The sequence below is a fragment of the Bombina bombina genome, chromosome 6, assembly GCF_027579735.1.
Source record: "Bombina bombina isolate aBomBom1 chromosome 6, aBomBom1.pri, whole genome shotgun sequence".
Taxonomy (NCBI): Eukaryota; Metazoa; Chordata; class Amphibia; order Anura; family Bombinatoridae; genus Bombina; species Bombina bombina.
Genome location: NC_069504.1, coordinates 374,843,982 through 374,860,937, shown reverse-complemented (window position 1 = coordinate 374,860,937; position 16,956 = coordinate 374,843,982). Strand labels below are relative to the sequence as shown.

At 41.2% G+C, this 16,956-nt stretch overlaps 1 protein-coding gene across 3 annotated transcripts in view; it reads left to right on the top strand.

The window, feature by feature from the left end:
- The window catches only part of GRK6 (G protein-coupled receptor kinase 6), a 185,526-nt gene extending 168,979 nt beyond the window's left edge, over positions 1-16,547 (top strand). For all 3 annotated transcript variants that reach the window (XM_053717069.1, XM_053717070.1, XM_053717071.1), the window contains one exon: positions 14,964-16,547. In XM_053717069.1, coding sequence (XP_053573044.1) covers positions 14,964-15,014 — 51 coding nt within the window. In that variant the 3' untranslated portion in view covers positions 15,015-16,547. The remainder of the gene's footprint in view (positions 1-14,963) is intronic.
- The last annotated feature ends 409 nt before the right edge of the window (positions 16,548-16,956 follow it).

Sequence of the window (16,956 nt, the reverse complement as noted above, 5' to 3'; positions counted from 1 at the left end):
ACAACCTTTGGTTCGTATAAAACTTGTCATTAAGTCAATTTCTCCTCCTTGGAGTTTGAATTTGGTTCTGGGGGCTCTTCAAGCTCCTCCTTTTGAACCCATGCATTCTTTGGTCGTTATATTACTTTCTTGGAAAGTTTTGTTTCTTTTGGCCATCTCTTCTGCCAGAAGAGTCTCTGAATTATCTACTCTTTTTTGTGAGTCTCCTTTTCTGATTTTGCATCAGGATAAGGCGGTGCTGCGAACTTCTTTTGAATTTTTTTCCTAAGGTTGTGAATTCTAACAACATTAGTAGAGAAATTGTGGTTCCTTCATTATGTCCTAATCCTATGAATTCTAAGGAGAAGTCATTGCATTCTTTGGATGCTGTTAGAGCTTTGTAATATTATGTTGAAGCTACTAAGTCTTTCCGAAAGACTTCTAGTCTATTTGTCATCTTTTCCGGTTCTAGAAAAGACCAGAAAGCTTCTGCCATTTCTTTGGCATCTTGGTTGAAATCTTTATTCCATCATGCCTATGTTTAGTCGGGTAACACTCCGCCTCAAAGGATTACAGCTCATTCTACTAGGTTAGTTTCTACTTCCTGGGCGTTTAAGAATGAAGCTTCGGTTGATCAGATTTGCAAAACAGCAACTTGGTCCTCTTTGCATACTTTTACTAAATTCTACCATTTTGATGTATTTTCTTCTTCTGAAGCAGTTTTTGGTAGAAACGTACTTCAGGCAGTGGTTTCAGTTTGAATCTTCTGCTTATGTTTTTTCATTAAAATTTTATTCTGGGTGTGGATTATTTTCAGCAGGAATTGGCTGTCTTTATTTTATCCCTCCCTCTCTAGTGACTCTTGTGTGGAAAGATCCACATCTTGGGTAATCATTATCCCATACGTCACTAGCTCATGGACTCTTGCTAATTACATGAAAGAAAACATAATTTATGTAAGAACTTACCTGATAAATTCATTTCTTTCATATTAGCAAGAGTCCATGAGGCCCGCCCTTTTTTTGTGGTGGTTTTGATTTTTTTGTATAAAGCACAATTATTCCAATTCCTTATTTTATATGCTTTCGCACTTTTTTCTTATCACCCCACTTCTTGGCTATTCGTTAAACTGAATTATGGGTGTGGTGAGGGGTGTATTTATAGGCATTTTAAGGTTTGGGAAACTTTGCCCCTCCTGGTAGGAATGTATATCCCATACGTCACTAGCTCATGGACTCTTGCTAATATGAAAGAAATGAATTTATCAGGTAAGTTCTTACATAAATTATGTTTTTAGACAAACTTCTTCTCTGTTTGTCGTTTACTCTGGACAGAGGAGAGGTCAAAAGGCTTCGGCTTCCTCTCTCTCTTTTTGGCTTCGTAGCATAATACGTTTAGCCTATGAGACTGCTGGACAGCAGCCTCTTGAAAGAATTACAGCTCATTCCACTAGAGCTGTGGCTTCCACCTGGGCCTTTAAAAATGAGGCTTCTGTTGAACAGATTTGCAAGGCTGCAACTTGGTCTTCACTTCATACTTTTTCCAAATTTTACAAATTTAACACTTTCGATTCTTCGGTGGCTGGTTTTGGGAGAAAGGTTCTACAGGCAGTGGTTCCTTCTGTTTAATGTTCCTGCCTTGTCCCTCCCATCATCCGTGTACTTAGCTTTGGTATTGGTATCCCATAAGTAATGGATGACCCGTGGACTGAACACACTTAACAAGAGAAAACATAATTTATGCTTACCTGATACATTTATTTCTCTTGTAGTGTGTTCAGTCCACGGCCCGCCCTGTCTTTTTCAGGCAGGTTCTAAATTTTAAAATTATAACTCCAGTCACCACTGCACCTTATAGTTTCTCCTTTCTCGTCTTGTTTCGGTCGTATGACTGGATATGACATGTGAGGGGAGGAGCTATATAGCAGCTCTGCTTGGGTGATCCTCTTGCAACTTCCTGTTGGGAAGGAGAATATATCCCATAAGTAATGGATGACCCGTGGACTGAACACACTACAAGAGAAATAAATTTATCAGGTAAGCATAAATTATGTTTTTAAAACTTCTCATTTTTCAGATGAATTTTTAAATGAACATCATCATTCTGATTCTGATAATGATTCCTCTGGTTCAGAGGATTCTGTTTCAGAGGTTGATGCTGATAAATCTTCATATTTATTCAAAATGGAATTTATTTGTTCTTTACTTAAAGAAGTCTTAATTGCATTAGAAATAGAGGAATCTGGTCCTCTTGATACTAAATCTAAACGTTTAAATAAGGTTTTTAAATCTCCTGTAGTTATTCCAGAAGTTTTTCCTGTCCCTGATGCTATTTCTGAAGTAATTTCCAGGGAATGGAATAATTTGGGTAATTCATTTACTCCTTCTAAACGTTTTAAGCAATTATATCCTGTGCCATCTGACAGATTAGAGTTTTGGGACAAAATCCCTAAGGTTGATGGGGCTATCTCTACTCTTGCTAAACGTACTACTATTCCTACGGCAGATAGTACTTCCTTTAAGGATCCTTTTAGATAGGAAAATTGAATCCTTTCTAAGAAAAGCTTACTTATGTTCAGGTAATCTTCTTAGACCTGCTATATCTTTAGCGGATGTTGCTGCAGCTTCAACTTTTTGGTTGGAAGCTTTAGCGCAACAAGTAACAGATCATAATTCTCATAGCATTGTTAATCTTCTTCAACATGCTAATAATTTTATTTGTGATGCCATCTTTGATATCATTAGGGTTGATGTCAGGTATATGTCTCTAGCTATTTTAGCTAGAAGAGCTTTATGGCTTAAAACTTGGAATGCTGATATGTCTTCCAAGTCAACTTTGCTTTCCCTTTCTTTCCAGGGTAATAAATTATTTGGTTCACAATTGGATTCTATTATTTCAACTGTTACTGGGGGGAAATGAACTTTTTTACCACAGGATAAAAAATCTAAAGGTAAATTTAGGTCTACTAATCCGCTTTCGTTCCTTTCGTCACAATAAGGAACAAAAGCCTGATCCTTCCCCTACAGGAGCGGTATCAGTTTGGAAACCATCTCCAGTCTGGAATAAATCCAAGCCTTTTAGAAAGCCAAAGCCAGCTCCCAAGTCAACATGAAGGTGCGGCCCTCATTCCAGCCCAGCTGGTAGGGGGCAGATTACAATTTTTCAAAGAAATTTGGATCAATTCGATTCACAATCTTTGGATTCAGAACATTGTTTCACAAGGGTACAGAATAGGCTTCAAGATAAGGCCTCCTGCAAGAAGATTTTTTCTTTCCCGTGTCCCAGTGAAAGCTCAAGCATTTCTGAAATGTGTTTCAGATCTAGAGTTGGCTGGAGTAATTATGCCAGTTCCAGTTCTGGAACAGGGGCTGGGGTTTTACTCAAATCTCTTCTTTGTACCAAAGAAGGAGAATTCCTTCAGACCAGTTCTGGATTTAAAAATATTGAATCATTATGTAAGGATACCAACATTCAAAATGGTAACTATAAGGACTATTCTGCCTTTTGTTCAGCAAGGGCATTATACGTCCACAATAGATTTACAGGATGCATATCTGCATATTCCGATTCATCCAGATCACTATCAGTTTCTGAGATTCTCTTTCCTGGACAAGCATTACCAGTTTGTGGCTCTGCCGTTTGGCCTAGCTACAGCTCCAAGAATTTTTACAAAAGTTCTCGGTGCCCTTCTGTCTGTAATCAGAGAACAGGGTATTGTGGTATTTCCTTATTTGGACGATATCTTGGTACTTGCTCAGTCTTCACATTTAGCAGAATCTCATACGAATCGACTTGTATTGTTTCTTCGAGAACATGGTTGGAGGATCAATTTACCAAAAAGTTCATTGATTCCTCAGACAAGGGTAACCTTTTTAGGTTTCCAGATGGATTCAGTGTCCATGACTCTGTCTCTGACAGACAAGAGACGTCAAAAATTGGTTTCAGCTTGTCGAAACCTTCAGTCTCAATCATTCCCTTCGGTAGCCTTATGCATGGAAATTCTAGGTCTTATGACTGCTGCATCGGACGCGATCTCCTTTGCTCGTTTTCACATGCGACCTCTTCAGCTCTGTATGCTGAACCAGTGGTGCAGGGATTATGCAAAGATATCTCAATTAATATCTTTAAAACCGATTGTACGACACTCTCTGACGTGGTGGACAGACCACCATCGTTTAGTTCAGGGGGCTTCTTTTGTTCTTCCGACCTGGACTGTGATTTCAACAGATGCAAGTCTGACAGGTTGGGGAGCTGTTTGGGGGTGTCTGACAGCACAAGGGGTTTGGGAATCTCAGGAGGTGAGATTACCAATCAACATTTTGGAACTCCGTGCAATTTTCAGAGCTCTTCAGTCATGGCCTCTTCTAAAGAGAGAGTCGTTCATTTATTTTCAGACGGACAATGTCACAACCGTGGCATATGTCAATCATCAAGGAGGGACTCGCAGTCCTCTGGCTATGAAAGAAGTATCTTGAATACTGGTATGGGCGGTATCCAGCTCCTGTCTAATTTCTGCAGTTCATATCCCAGGTATAGACAATTGGGAAGCGGATTATATCAGTCGCCAAACGTTACATCCGGGCGAATGGTCTCTTCACCCAGAGGTATTTCTTCAGATTGTTCAAATGTGGGGACTTCCAGAAATAGATCTGATGGCTTCTCATCTAAACAAGAAACTTCCCAGTTATCTGTCCAGATCCAGGGATCCTCAGGCGGAGGCAGTGGATGCATTGTCACTTCCTTGGAAGTATCATCCTGCCTATATCTTTCCGCCTCTAGTTCTTCTTCCAAGAGTGATTTCCAAGATTCTAAAGGAGTGCTCGTTTGTTCTGCTGGTGGCTCCAGCATGGCCTCACTGGTTTTGGTATGCGGATCTTGTCCGGATTGCTACTTGCCAACCATGGACTCTTCCGTTAAGACCAGACCTTCTATCGCAAGGTCCTTTTTTCTATCAGGATCTCAAATCCTTAAATTTGAAGGTATGGAGATTGAACGCTTGATTCTCAGTCATAGAGGTTTCTCTGACTCTGTGATTAATACTATGTTACAGGCTCGTAAATCTGTATCTAGGAAGATATATTATCGAGTCTGGAAGATTTACATTTCTTGGTGTTTTTCTCATTTTTCTTGGCATTCTTTTAGAATTCCTAGAATTTTACAGTTTCTTCATGATGGTTTGGATAAAGGTTTGTCTGCAAGTTCCTTGAAAGGACAAATCTCTGCTCTTTCTGTTCTTTTCCACAGAAAGATTGCTAGTCTCCCTGATATTCATTGTTTTGTACAAGCTTTGGTTCGTATAAAACCTTTTATTAAGTCAATTTCTCCTCCTTGGAGTTTGAATTTGGTTCTGGAGGCTCTTCAAGCTCCTCCGTTTGAACCTATGCATTCGCTGGACATTAAATTACTTTCTTGGAAAGTTTTGTTTCTTTTGACCATCTCTTCTGCTAGAAGAGTTTCTGAATTATCTGCTCTTTCTTGTGAGTCTCCTTTTCTGATTTTTCATCAGGATAAGGCGGTGTTGCAAACTTCTTTTAAATTTTTACCTAAGGTTGTGAATTCTAACAACATTGGTAGAGAAATTGTGGTTCCTTCATTGTGTCCTAATCCTAAGAATTCTAAGGAAAGATCGTTGCATTCTTTGGATGTAGTTAGAGCTTTGAAATATTATGTTGAAGCTACTAAAAATTTCCAAAAGACTTCTAGTCTATTTGTTATATTTTCCGGTTCTAGGAAAGGTCAGAAGGCCTCTGCCATTTCTTTGGCATCTTGGTTAAAGTCTTTAATTCATCATGCTTATTTCGAGTCGGGTAAAACTCCGCCTCAAAGGATTACAACTCATTCTACTAGGTCAGTTTCTACTTCCTGGGCGTTTAGGAATGAAGCTTCGGTTGATCAGATTTGCAAAGCAGCAACTTGGTCTTCTTTGCATACTTTTACTAAATTCTACCATTTTTATGTGTTTTCTTCTTCTGAAGCAGTTTTTGGTAGAAAAGTACTTCAGGCAGCTGTTTCAGTTTGATTCTTCTGCTTATAATTTCAGTTTTTTTCATTATAAGATTTAAACTTTGTTTTGGGTGTGGATTATTTTCAGCAGAATTGGCTGTCTTTATTTTATCCCTCCCTCTCTAGTGACTCTTGCGTGGAAAGATCCACATCTTGGGTAATCATTATCCCATACGTCACTAGCTCATGGACTCTTGCTAATTACATGAAAGAAAACATAATTTATGTAAGAACTTACCTGATAAATTCATTTCTTTCATATTAGCAAGAGTCCATGAGGCCCACCCTTTTTTGTGGTGGTTATGATTTTTTTGTATAAAGCACAATTATTCCAATTCCTTATTTTTTTATGCTTTTGCACTTTTTTCTTATCACCCGACTTCTTGGCTATTCGTTAAACTTATTTGTGGGTGTGGTGAGGGGTGTATTTATAGGCATTTTGAGGTTTGGGAAACTTTGCCCCTCCTGGTAGGAATGTATATCCCATACGTCACTAGCTCATGGACTCTTGCTAATATGAAAGAAATGAATTTATCAGGTAAGTTCTTACATAAATTATGTTTTTCTCAAATTGTGCAATAATTTTTGGCTAATTTGAACTGTGTAGTATAATTTTTAGTGCTAAAAAAATCGTTTTAATACAGAAAAATGGTTGCGCTTTTATTTAAAAGCGCAGTACTTTTTTTCTTTTTTTTTTTTTTTTTCTTTTTTTGAAAATTCTTTTAATTAATAAATAAAGTTAAAAACGATCATTGTGGCTATTGCTAGTCTGTTTAACATGTCTGAACTTGAGGAAACTTCTTGTTCTTTGTGTTTAGAGGCCATTGTTGAACCCCCTCTTACTTTGTGTACCTCTTGTACTGAAAGGGCCTTACAATGTAAAAAGCATATTTTATGTAAAGAAAGGATGGTTCTCGGTCTGAAGAGAATCGGGATATGCCGCCTGATTCTCCCCAAGTGTCACAACCTTTAACGCCCACCCAAGCAACGCCGAGTTCCTCAACCGCGTCTAATTATTTTACTCTGCAGGATATGGCTGCAGTTATGTCAACTACCCTTACAGAGGTATTATCTAAGTTATCAGTGTTACAGGGTAAACGCAGTAGGACAGGAATCAATGTGAATACGGAGTCCTCTGATGCTTTGTTGGCTATTTCTGATGTGCCCTAACAGGGATCTGAGTTGGGGGTCATTGAACTTTTGTCTGAGGGAGAACTTTCGGAATCCGGAAGTGCATTACCTCAGACAGATTCGGACGTCATGTCCTTTTAAATTTAAGCTGGAACACCTCTGCCTGTTACTTCGGGAGGTTTTAGCGACTCTGGATGACTGTGACACTGTTATGGTACCACCAGAGAAATTGTGTAAAATGGACAAATATCTGGAAGTTCCCGCTTACACTAATGTTTTTCCAGTTCCCAAGAGAATCTCGGAGATTATCAAGGAGTGGGACAGACCGAGTATAACGTTCTCTCTTCCTAATTTTAAGAAAATGTATCCCATTTCAGACACCATTCGGGACTCTTGGCAGACTGTCCCTAAGGTGGAGGGAGCTATATCTACCCTGGCTAAGCGTACAACTATTCCTATTGAGGACAGCTGTGCTAACAAAGACCCTATGGATAAGAAATTAGAGGGTCTTCTAAAGAAATTATTCATCAGGGTTTCCTTTTACAACTAACAGCCTGCATTGTTCCAGTTACTACTGCAGCGGCTTTCTGGTTTGATGCCTTAGAAGAGTCTCTTAAAATTGAGACCCCTTTAGAGGATATTTTAGATAGAATTAAGGCTTTCAAGCTAGCTTATTCTTTTATCACAGATGCCGCCTTTCAAATTGCTAAGTTGGCGGCTAAAAATGCAGGATTTGCTATTTTAGCGCATAGAGCATTATGGTTAAAATTGTGGTCTGCCGATGTGTCATCTAAGTCAAAGCTCTTGGCTATTCCTTTCAAGGGTAAGACCCTATTCGGGCCTGAGTTGAAGGAAATAATTTCTGACATTACTGGAGGTAAAGGTCATCTTCTACCTCAGGATTATTTTGTCAAGATGAGGGGTAAACAAAATAATTTTCGTTCCTTTCAGAACTTTAAAGGAGTACCCTCTTCTTCCTCTTCCTCCACAAAACAGGAAGGGATTTTTTGCTCAGGCCAAGTCCGTCTGGAGACCCAACCAGGCTTGGAACAAGGGTAAACCCAAGAAGCCCGCTGCTACTACAGCATGAAGGGGCGTCCCCCAATCCGAGACCTGATCTAGTAGGGGCAGACTTTCTCTCTTTGCCCTGGCTTGGGCAAGAGATGTTCAGGACCCTTGGACACTGGAAATCACCCATCAACTGGAATTCAATAGTTTTCTCCCAAGAGGGAGATTTCTTCTTTCACGATTGTCTGTAGACCAGATTAAAAGAGAGGCGTTCTTACGTTGTGTAAAAGACCTCTCTTCTATGGGAGTAATTCGTCCCATTCCAAGACTAGAACAGGGACAGGGGTTTTACTCAAATCTTTTCGTGGTTCCCAAAAAAGGGGGAACGTTTAGACCTATTTTAGAGCTCAAGAGTCTAAACAAGTTTCTCAGAGTCCCATCTTTCAAGATGGAGACTATTCGAACAATTTTACCAATGATCCAGGAGGGTCAATATATGACTACCGTGGACTTGAAGGATGCATACCTTCATATTCCTATTCACAAGGATCATCATCAGTACCTAAGGTTTGCCTTCCTGGACAAACATTTTCAGTTTGTGGCTCTTCCCTTCGGGTTGGCCACAGCACCCGGGATCTTCACGAAGATCTTCACGAAGGTTCTAGGGTCCCTTCTGGCGGTTCTCAGGCCGCGGGGCATAGCAGTGGCGCCTTATCTGGACAATATTTTGATTCAGGCGTCAACTTATCATCTAACAAAGTCTCATAGACACAGACAGTGTTGTCCTTTCTGAGAACTCACGGATGGAAGGTGACTCTAGAAAAGAGTTCACTAATTCCACAGACAAAGGTTCCCTTCTTGGGAACTCTGATAGACTCCATAGCCATGAAGATTTTTCTGATGGAGATCAGAAAGTCAAAGATTCTAAATATATGCCGAGCCCTTCAGTCCAATCCTCGGCCATCAGTGGCTCAGTGTATGGAGGTAATTGGATTGATGGTGGCGGCAATGGACATCATTCCGTTTGCTCGGTTTCATCTCAGACCACTGCAACTGTGGATGCTCGGACAGTGGAATGAGGACTATGCAAATTTATCTCCTCCGATAAATCTGGACCAAGAGACCAGAAACTCTCTCTTCTTTGGTGGTTGTCGCCGGATCATCTGTCCCAAGGGACGGGTTTCCGCAGACCCTAGTGGGTGATAGTGACAACGGACGCCAGTCTACTAGGCTGGGGTGCAGTCTGGAATTCCCTGAAGGCTCAGGGTGTATGGACTCAGTTGGAGTCTCTACTTCCAATCAATATTCTGGAATTGAGAGCAATATTCAATGCGCTTCAGGCGTGGCCTCAGTTGGCTTCGGACAAATTAATTAGATTCCAGTCGAACAACATCACGACTATGGCTTACATCAATAATCAGGGAGGAACGAGGAGTTCCTTAGCGATGACAGAAGTATCCAAGATAATTCAATGGGCGGAGGCCCACTCTTGTTATCTGTCAGCAATTTACATCCCAGGAGTGGACAATTGGGAAGCGGACTTTTTAAGCCATCAGGCTTTTCATCCGGGGAGTGGGAACTCCATCCGCAGGTATTTGCCTCACTGATTCTCCGATGGGGCAGACCGGAATTGGATCTGATGGCATCTCGACAGAATGCCAAGCTCCCAAGATACGGATCCAGGTCGAGGGATCCTCAGGCCGAACTGATGATGCCTTGGCATTACCTTGGTCGTTCAACCTAGCTTATGTGTTTCCACCGTTTCCTCTCCTTCCCCGGGTGATTGCTCTAATCAAACAGGAGAGAGCTTCAGTAATTCTAATTGTGCTTGCGTGGCCACGCAGGACTTGGTATGCAGATCTAGTGGACATGTCCTCTCTGCCTCCGTGGAAACTTCCAGTTAAACAGGACCTTCTCATTCAAGGTCCTTTCCAACATCCAAATCTAATTTCTCTGCAGCTGTTTGGAGATTGAATGCTTGATTTTATCTAAGCGGTTTTTCTCTGATTCGGTCATCAATACTTTGATTCAGGCACGTAAGCCTGTCACCAGAAGGATCTATCATAAGATATGGCGTAAATATCTTTTTTGGTGTGAATCCAAGGGCTAGTTATGTAAAGTTAGGATTCCCAGGATTCTGTCTTTTCTCCAAGAAGGATTGGAGAAAGGATTACCAGCGAGTTCCTTAAAGGGACAAATTTCTGCTTTGTCAATTTTGCTACACAAACGTTTGGCAGATATTCCAGATGTTCAGTCTTTTTGTCAGGGTCTAACCAGAATTAAGCCTGTGTTTAGACCAATTGCTCCACCCTGGAGTTGGAATTTAGTTCTTAATGTTCTTCAAGGGGTTCCGTTTGAACCCATGCATTCCATAGATATTAAGTTATCTTGGAAAGTTTTGTTTTTGGTTGCTATTTTTTCTGCTCGTAGAGTTTCTGAGCTTTCAGCATTACAATGTGATTTGCCTTATCTTATCTTCCATTCTGATAAGGTGGTTTTACGTACCAAACCTGGTTTCCTTCCTAAGGTTGTTTCTAATAAGAATATTAATCAGGAAATCGTTGTTCCTTCATTATGTCCTAACCCTTCTTCTTGCAGGCGACTAAGGATTTCCGTCAATCATCTTCATTATTCATAGTTTTTTCTGGAAAGAGTAGGGGTCAGAAAGCTACGGCTACCTCCCTTTCTTTTTGGCTGAAGAGTATCATCGGTCTGGCATATGAGACTGCTGGACAGCAGCTTCCTGAAAGAATTACGGCTCATTCTACTAGGGCTGTGGCTTCCTCATGGGCATTTAAAAAAACAATGCTTCTGTGGATCAGATTTTGCAAGGCTGCGACTTGGTCGTCTCTTCACACTTTTTCCAAATTTGATACTTTTGCTTCTTCTAAGGCTGTTTTTGGGAGAAAGGTTCTTCAAGCAGTGGTGCCTTCCGTTTAGGTTCCTGTCTTGTCCCTCCCTTTCATCCGTGTCCTGTAGCTTTGGTATTGTATCCCACAAGTAAGGATGAAATCCGTGGACTCGTCATATCTTGTAGAAGAAAAGTAAATTTATGCTTACCTGATAAGTTGATATGACGAGTCTACGGCCCACCCTGTCATTTTTAAGACCGATTTAAATATATTTTTTATAAACTTCAGTCACCTCTGCACCTTTGGCTTTTCCTTTCTCTTCCTAACTTCGGTCGAATGACTGGAGGAGGAGGGAAGGGAGGAGCTATATATACAGCTCTGCTGTGGTGCTCTTTGCCACTTCCTGTTAGCAGGAGGTTAATATCCCACAAGTAAGGATGAAATCCGTGGACTCGTCATATCGTAGAAGAAATCAATTTATCAGGTAAGCATAAATTTAGTTGTTTTTTTTTATCTGGATTGATGTGTTTTAATTTGGGTTTTTTCTCAAGCTCATGTCTGTTAGATTTTCGTTTTTTTCTTCTCTGGAACCGATACTTGCGATTCAGTTTGCTTGGGCACTTCCTCTTGTTGAACAATAGAATTGTTTTTCTAGTTCATTTATTGATCCTACGGCACAAATTTTCTTGGACCTTGGGCAGTTCTAGAGTGTCCTTATACCAGGCAGGTACTGGTCAGACTATTTTTCGGCTGTTACCAGGGTTCAGGTCACCCTCATGGTGCTGATTAATCCTGCTGGATACTGAATGTCTCTTGGCCTATTTTATAGACTCCGGGCTCGGATCCTACCAAAGTATGTGGCCTGGTAAGGTACAACCCCTCCGTACGGAGGGTTATGAGTGCCAATCTAGGTTGGTTGTTTAGACTTTTTGCCTGGGATACGGATCTGTTTTTGCAGACGACATGGTTCTTCAGGTCCCTGGGGACTCAGAACCGTTATTCCATTCTTTGGAGTTGGGAGATGTGTGTGACCTATGTGGTCTGGTGTGCCGAATGATAAATGATTTGCTTTTTCACTCAAGGTTCTTCTGTACGCTGACTCTTTAGCTTATTAAGCATTTTATTGTGGTGACAGTTTCCTTCCTTCCCGCCTTGGGTGGATCATATGGTCTGAATGCGCGGGCATGTTCTTTCTCTGCTCAGAGTTGTGTTACTCTAAGAGTTGGTGTGCAGGGGCTCCCTGCCTTGTGTGGGGAGCTGCGAAGCTCCAGCTTTTGCCTGCTTAAAGAAGATTTTGGAAGATTGATCCTTCTGGATCTCTGGCTGTTGTCCCTTCCATTACCCTTGGTCTGACCATGGTCTCGATGTTCGGGTGTCTTTCCGCCCTCGTTGCAACTCTAGCCTTGGTGCTTGTCGGTGAAGAGGCGTGGTCGAATACGGAGGGCTGCCCTTCTGGGGTCAGGTAGTTGACCATTTATCCTCGATGCTCAGTTAGGGGCTTCTTGGGCGGTGTCTTAAGTTCATTTCTCTGGGATGGTGAGCAGGGTACAGGGTTCTCATTCGCTTTCGGGTGTTGGTTGCTACCTTGCCTGTGCGTGTAGCACGTATTATCACTCGCCTACAATATTTCTTTGCGATCCAAGTGCCTTGGGTGCTGAATCTTAGACCGTTAAGGAAGTCCTTTGTGACTCTTAGGTTTGAGGCTATTGCTAGATCGCCAAGTTTACGGACTTAAGAGGTGCGTTCCTCCTTGTAGGAGGCAGATTAGGGTTCCTCTGGATGCCGGAGCTTCAATTGATTCTGTTTTCGAGGACCCTGACCTAGGTCAGTGTCTCTCCTTGGTTGGGTGTAGACGGTTCGGTCTCACACTAGATGTTTGTGGTCCTGCGGGCCTCGCTCTGTAGAGGCTGGGGCTCTGTGAGAGATGCCTATCGTTTTGCGGCTTAGGCTTTACTGGTGCATTTACGCTGTTCCTGTAGACTCGAGGTATATTCACCTGGGTTGGCGATATGGCCAAGGGGTCTCGCCTCTATGGTAGGGTGGTTTTCCATTGTTTATTACCTTCTCTTCTAGAGCGGAGTAGGGTTCTCCGGGTTCGGAGTTACCTTTGTATTTGGAATGACCTGTGGGTCCTTGGTGGCTTGCCTTGTAAGGGTCTTTTTCCCTTCTTGCGTTCCAGAATCCTTGAAGGGGAGTTGTGATGTAGTGACTGGTTCCCTCTGTTCCTGCAGAAAGAGGCTGAGGGTTTGATCCCTATGGGGCTCATGCTATATGATTGTTTCTGAAATATAAATGCTGAGGGCCTTCTTCCCATGGGAAGTGTTACTCGTTTTTAAAGAAGACAGCCGTGTAGGGGGTTTCGTACCCAAGCACAATGTCTATCCTGACTCATGGTGACATACCGTAGTCACTGTTAGTGGTCTGACTAGGGGCTTTGTTCCTACATTGACCATTCCTTTTCTCTTCTGGAAGTCTGGGACTCTTGTCTTTGGTTTTGACTAGCCTTTGGGCTGGGACCAGTATCCTAGAGGGAAGATTGGGGGTCGGTTACTCTATGCAGGGTTGACCGTTTTCTTTAGTTGGTTCTCTCCTTTGTGGGAGGTCTTGGATGCCCTCTTTTCCTCTGGTGTTCGGTGCTGGTAGGGGGCGCTCCTTGGAGCCCGATATTTGGAGGGCTGTGAGCCCTTGGAAGGTTTGCAGTTGCATCCAGCTACAGCTATTGCACTTTGAGGGTGTAACCAGCTACAGCTAATTGCACTTTGACTGGGTGTTGGCAAGCTTTGAAACGCCTTTTGGTGTTTGGGTTAAACAACGGTGAGTCAGCTTGCTACCTGGAAGCTGGTCATTGGGAGTTCCTGTTCAGACTGTTGGTGTTCTTTTTGGAGAACTCTTTACTAGCTGCTTGGATAGTTATCCTTTTTCTGCTTTCTAGCTTGCATGTCTAGACCTAATATGAGGCAACTGGGAACTCATGGTTTTCCTGGAGTACCTTTGGGTATGGTACAGGGTCAGGGATATGAGGGTGTTCCTCAAGCCCTTTTTGCAACATGTTTCCCTGTGTATTGATCTTTTTCTTCGGTCCTTGTGTTTCTAGGGAGTACATCTCCCTGGACGTTGCTGTTGTACGACAACCAATGGTTGTTCTGTGTTCTGCAGAATGGAATGATCCTTTTGGATTTTTCATGAGAATCTGTTCTTTTTAGGGGCAGACAGCGGTCCTTGTCTTGGCCGGGTACCTTCATGGGAGTCTTGATCCGCGAGGCCGACTCCTCAGAGGTTACTTGGGCTTGACGGACTCTGGGACTGAGTGGTTTAGTTTGGCTTTGCCGGAGGTGTAACTAATGTGCAGTTAACTGGACTTAGGGTTTTCTCCCATGTCGTCTATACTGTTGAGTAATCGGGCTGTGGTGCTTCTCGAAGGGGCCGCATTTTGTACCCACCTGTTTGCATTCAGTGTCCTCTAGCTTGGGTATTCTTTTCCCAAAAGTAATGAATGCAGCTGTGGACTCTTCCCTTTTAAGAAGATAAACATAAATTATGCTTACCTGATTTCATTTTCTTCTGGAGGGAAGAGTCCACAGCTCCCGCCCGTGTTTTTATCTGTGAGGCGGCTGTATTTTTTGTTCTTCTGGCACCTTTTTTCACCCTGATATTTCTCCTACTGTTCCTTGTTCCCTTGGCAGAATGAGGTATTTAAGCCTTTGGATAGGGTTTCTTTGCCTCCTCCTGGTGGCCAGGTTCTGTATTCCCAAAAGTAATTAATACAGGTAAGCATAATTTTGTTTTTTTACTATTTATTGACATAATTAACACCTAATGCTGAAGAAATGTATATTTTGAGACCTGTATAAATTCTTTCTTAGTAGCCTGGCATTCTTTGTAAAGAAAAACTAAAGGATTATGCCGTATTTTGAATTCATGTGAACTGGCCTTCCTCTATTATATTGCCTATAATCTCTAATACTCTCTAATATGTTCTTTGTCTTTTAGGACTGCTGTGGAAACTGCAGTGACAGTGAAGAAGAACCCACACGCCTATAGCACCTCCAGGATCTCTAAACTACTCATGGAAATGGACTGTTTACTATTTTTGCACATATACAGCCATACACCTTACGTGCTGAAAGTGGTTGTGGCTCAGTACTACGTCATGTGCCTGGGCATCCTCAGCAGCAGAGTTGTTTTAACAATGTTATTGTATAGTATAAATTCAGATCTATAAATATGGTAATGTATATTTTTAGCATTTTAGTCCACTGGCTTAAAAACTTTCCTTGCTGCCATAGGCCAAAGGACTGCACAGGCCTCCAGGAAGGACTGGATTAATGGAATCTCCCCACAAGTATGCTCACTCATTTTTTTAAAAAAAAAATAATTTTATGTGCTGAAAATGTTTTATTTTTTTAAAAAATGTTTTGTTTTGTTACTTATACAGAAAAATGTCTCTTGATGGACGACTATCGCTCCTCCCGCACATTTATTTTTATTTTTTTTAAACATTGGCTTCGATTACTTTTGCCAATTTTTATTTTCTGGTTTTTATACTTTAGATTTTTGACCACAAGTCTGTCATTAAAGCTAATAATTTATTCAAATGTGGGTGTTACACTGGAAGATGTGAATTGTAGTTGAAAATCAAATTTGGTGTGTGTTGTTCCTGCAAATTCTTACATTGCAGGTTTTTGGATGGTACTGACCTAATTTCCTAAAACCTTAATCTAAATTTGTTAGAGGCTCTAATATTCCAATACAGAGACAATCAAACATTACTACATAATAAACACACATTTGTTGGCGTGGAGCAATGTAAATGTCAACATAAAGAAGACTTGGACTCCAAAATAATGATTTCCTATTTACGTATGGAGATCTGTGAAAAAACTCTGCAATGTGTTACAAAATCGGTATATTACTTGAGTAAACATTCTAGTAAAATGTGTCTGTAAAGGGATACTAAACCCAATTTTTTTTCTTTATTTCTTTCATGACTCAGATATTCCTCTTATCAATTTTTCTTTGTTCTCTTGCTATCTTTATTGTGAAAAGCAGGAATCTAAGCTAAGGAGCCAGTCCATTTTTGGTTCAGACCCTGGATAGCGCTTGGTGATTGGTGAGTATATTTAGCCAGCAAACACAACCCAGGTGCTGAACCAAAAATGGTCCGACTCCTTAGCTTAGAGTCCTGCTTTTTCAAGTAAAGATAGCAAGAGAACGAAGAAACAATTATAATAGGAGTAGATTAGAAAGTTGCTTAAAATCATGCTGTATCTGAATAATGAAATTTTTGGGTTTACTGTCCCTTTAATTCCACTGGATTAATAATTTTGTATGTAGCTCAGCAGGGTAACTAGTGCCTAATGGACTGTTGCATCTTTTTCAAGCATGCTGCAGATATAAGTAAAGTGGATGGGATGATGCATTTCTTTCCTTCTGATATCCAGAACAGGCGTTTGTTAGGAATATGAATCTGTAATGGCAAGATGCCACTCTTCCCACACTGCTTTAATTTTAATTTTGTTTTTTATATTTTTCTTGTGTTTTATACATATGTGTAAAAAAACAAAAAAAACAAAAGTCTTGTCTGTCTGCTTTCATATCCCAAACTGGAAGTGATGTGTGCCAACAGATGGCTCAGTAGAAGCTCATGACACTAGAGCAAGTCAATAAATGCCGCGCTGTGCAGTGTACTGTAGTAACACACCTTGCATCATAAACTGTGTACATTTAAAAAGTTAGTTTCCTTCTATTATATGTTATTTAAATGGACACAGAACACAATTTTTTTCTTTCATGATTCAGATAGAGCATGCAATTTTAAGCAACTTTCTCTTGTTAAGTGTGTTCAGTCCACGGGTCATCCATTACTTATGGGATATATTCTCCTTCCCAACAGGAAGTTGCAAGAGGATCACCCAAGCAGAGCTGCTATATAGCTCCTCCCCTCACATGTCATATCCAGTCATTCTCTTGCAACCCTCAACAA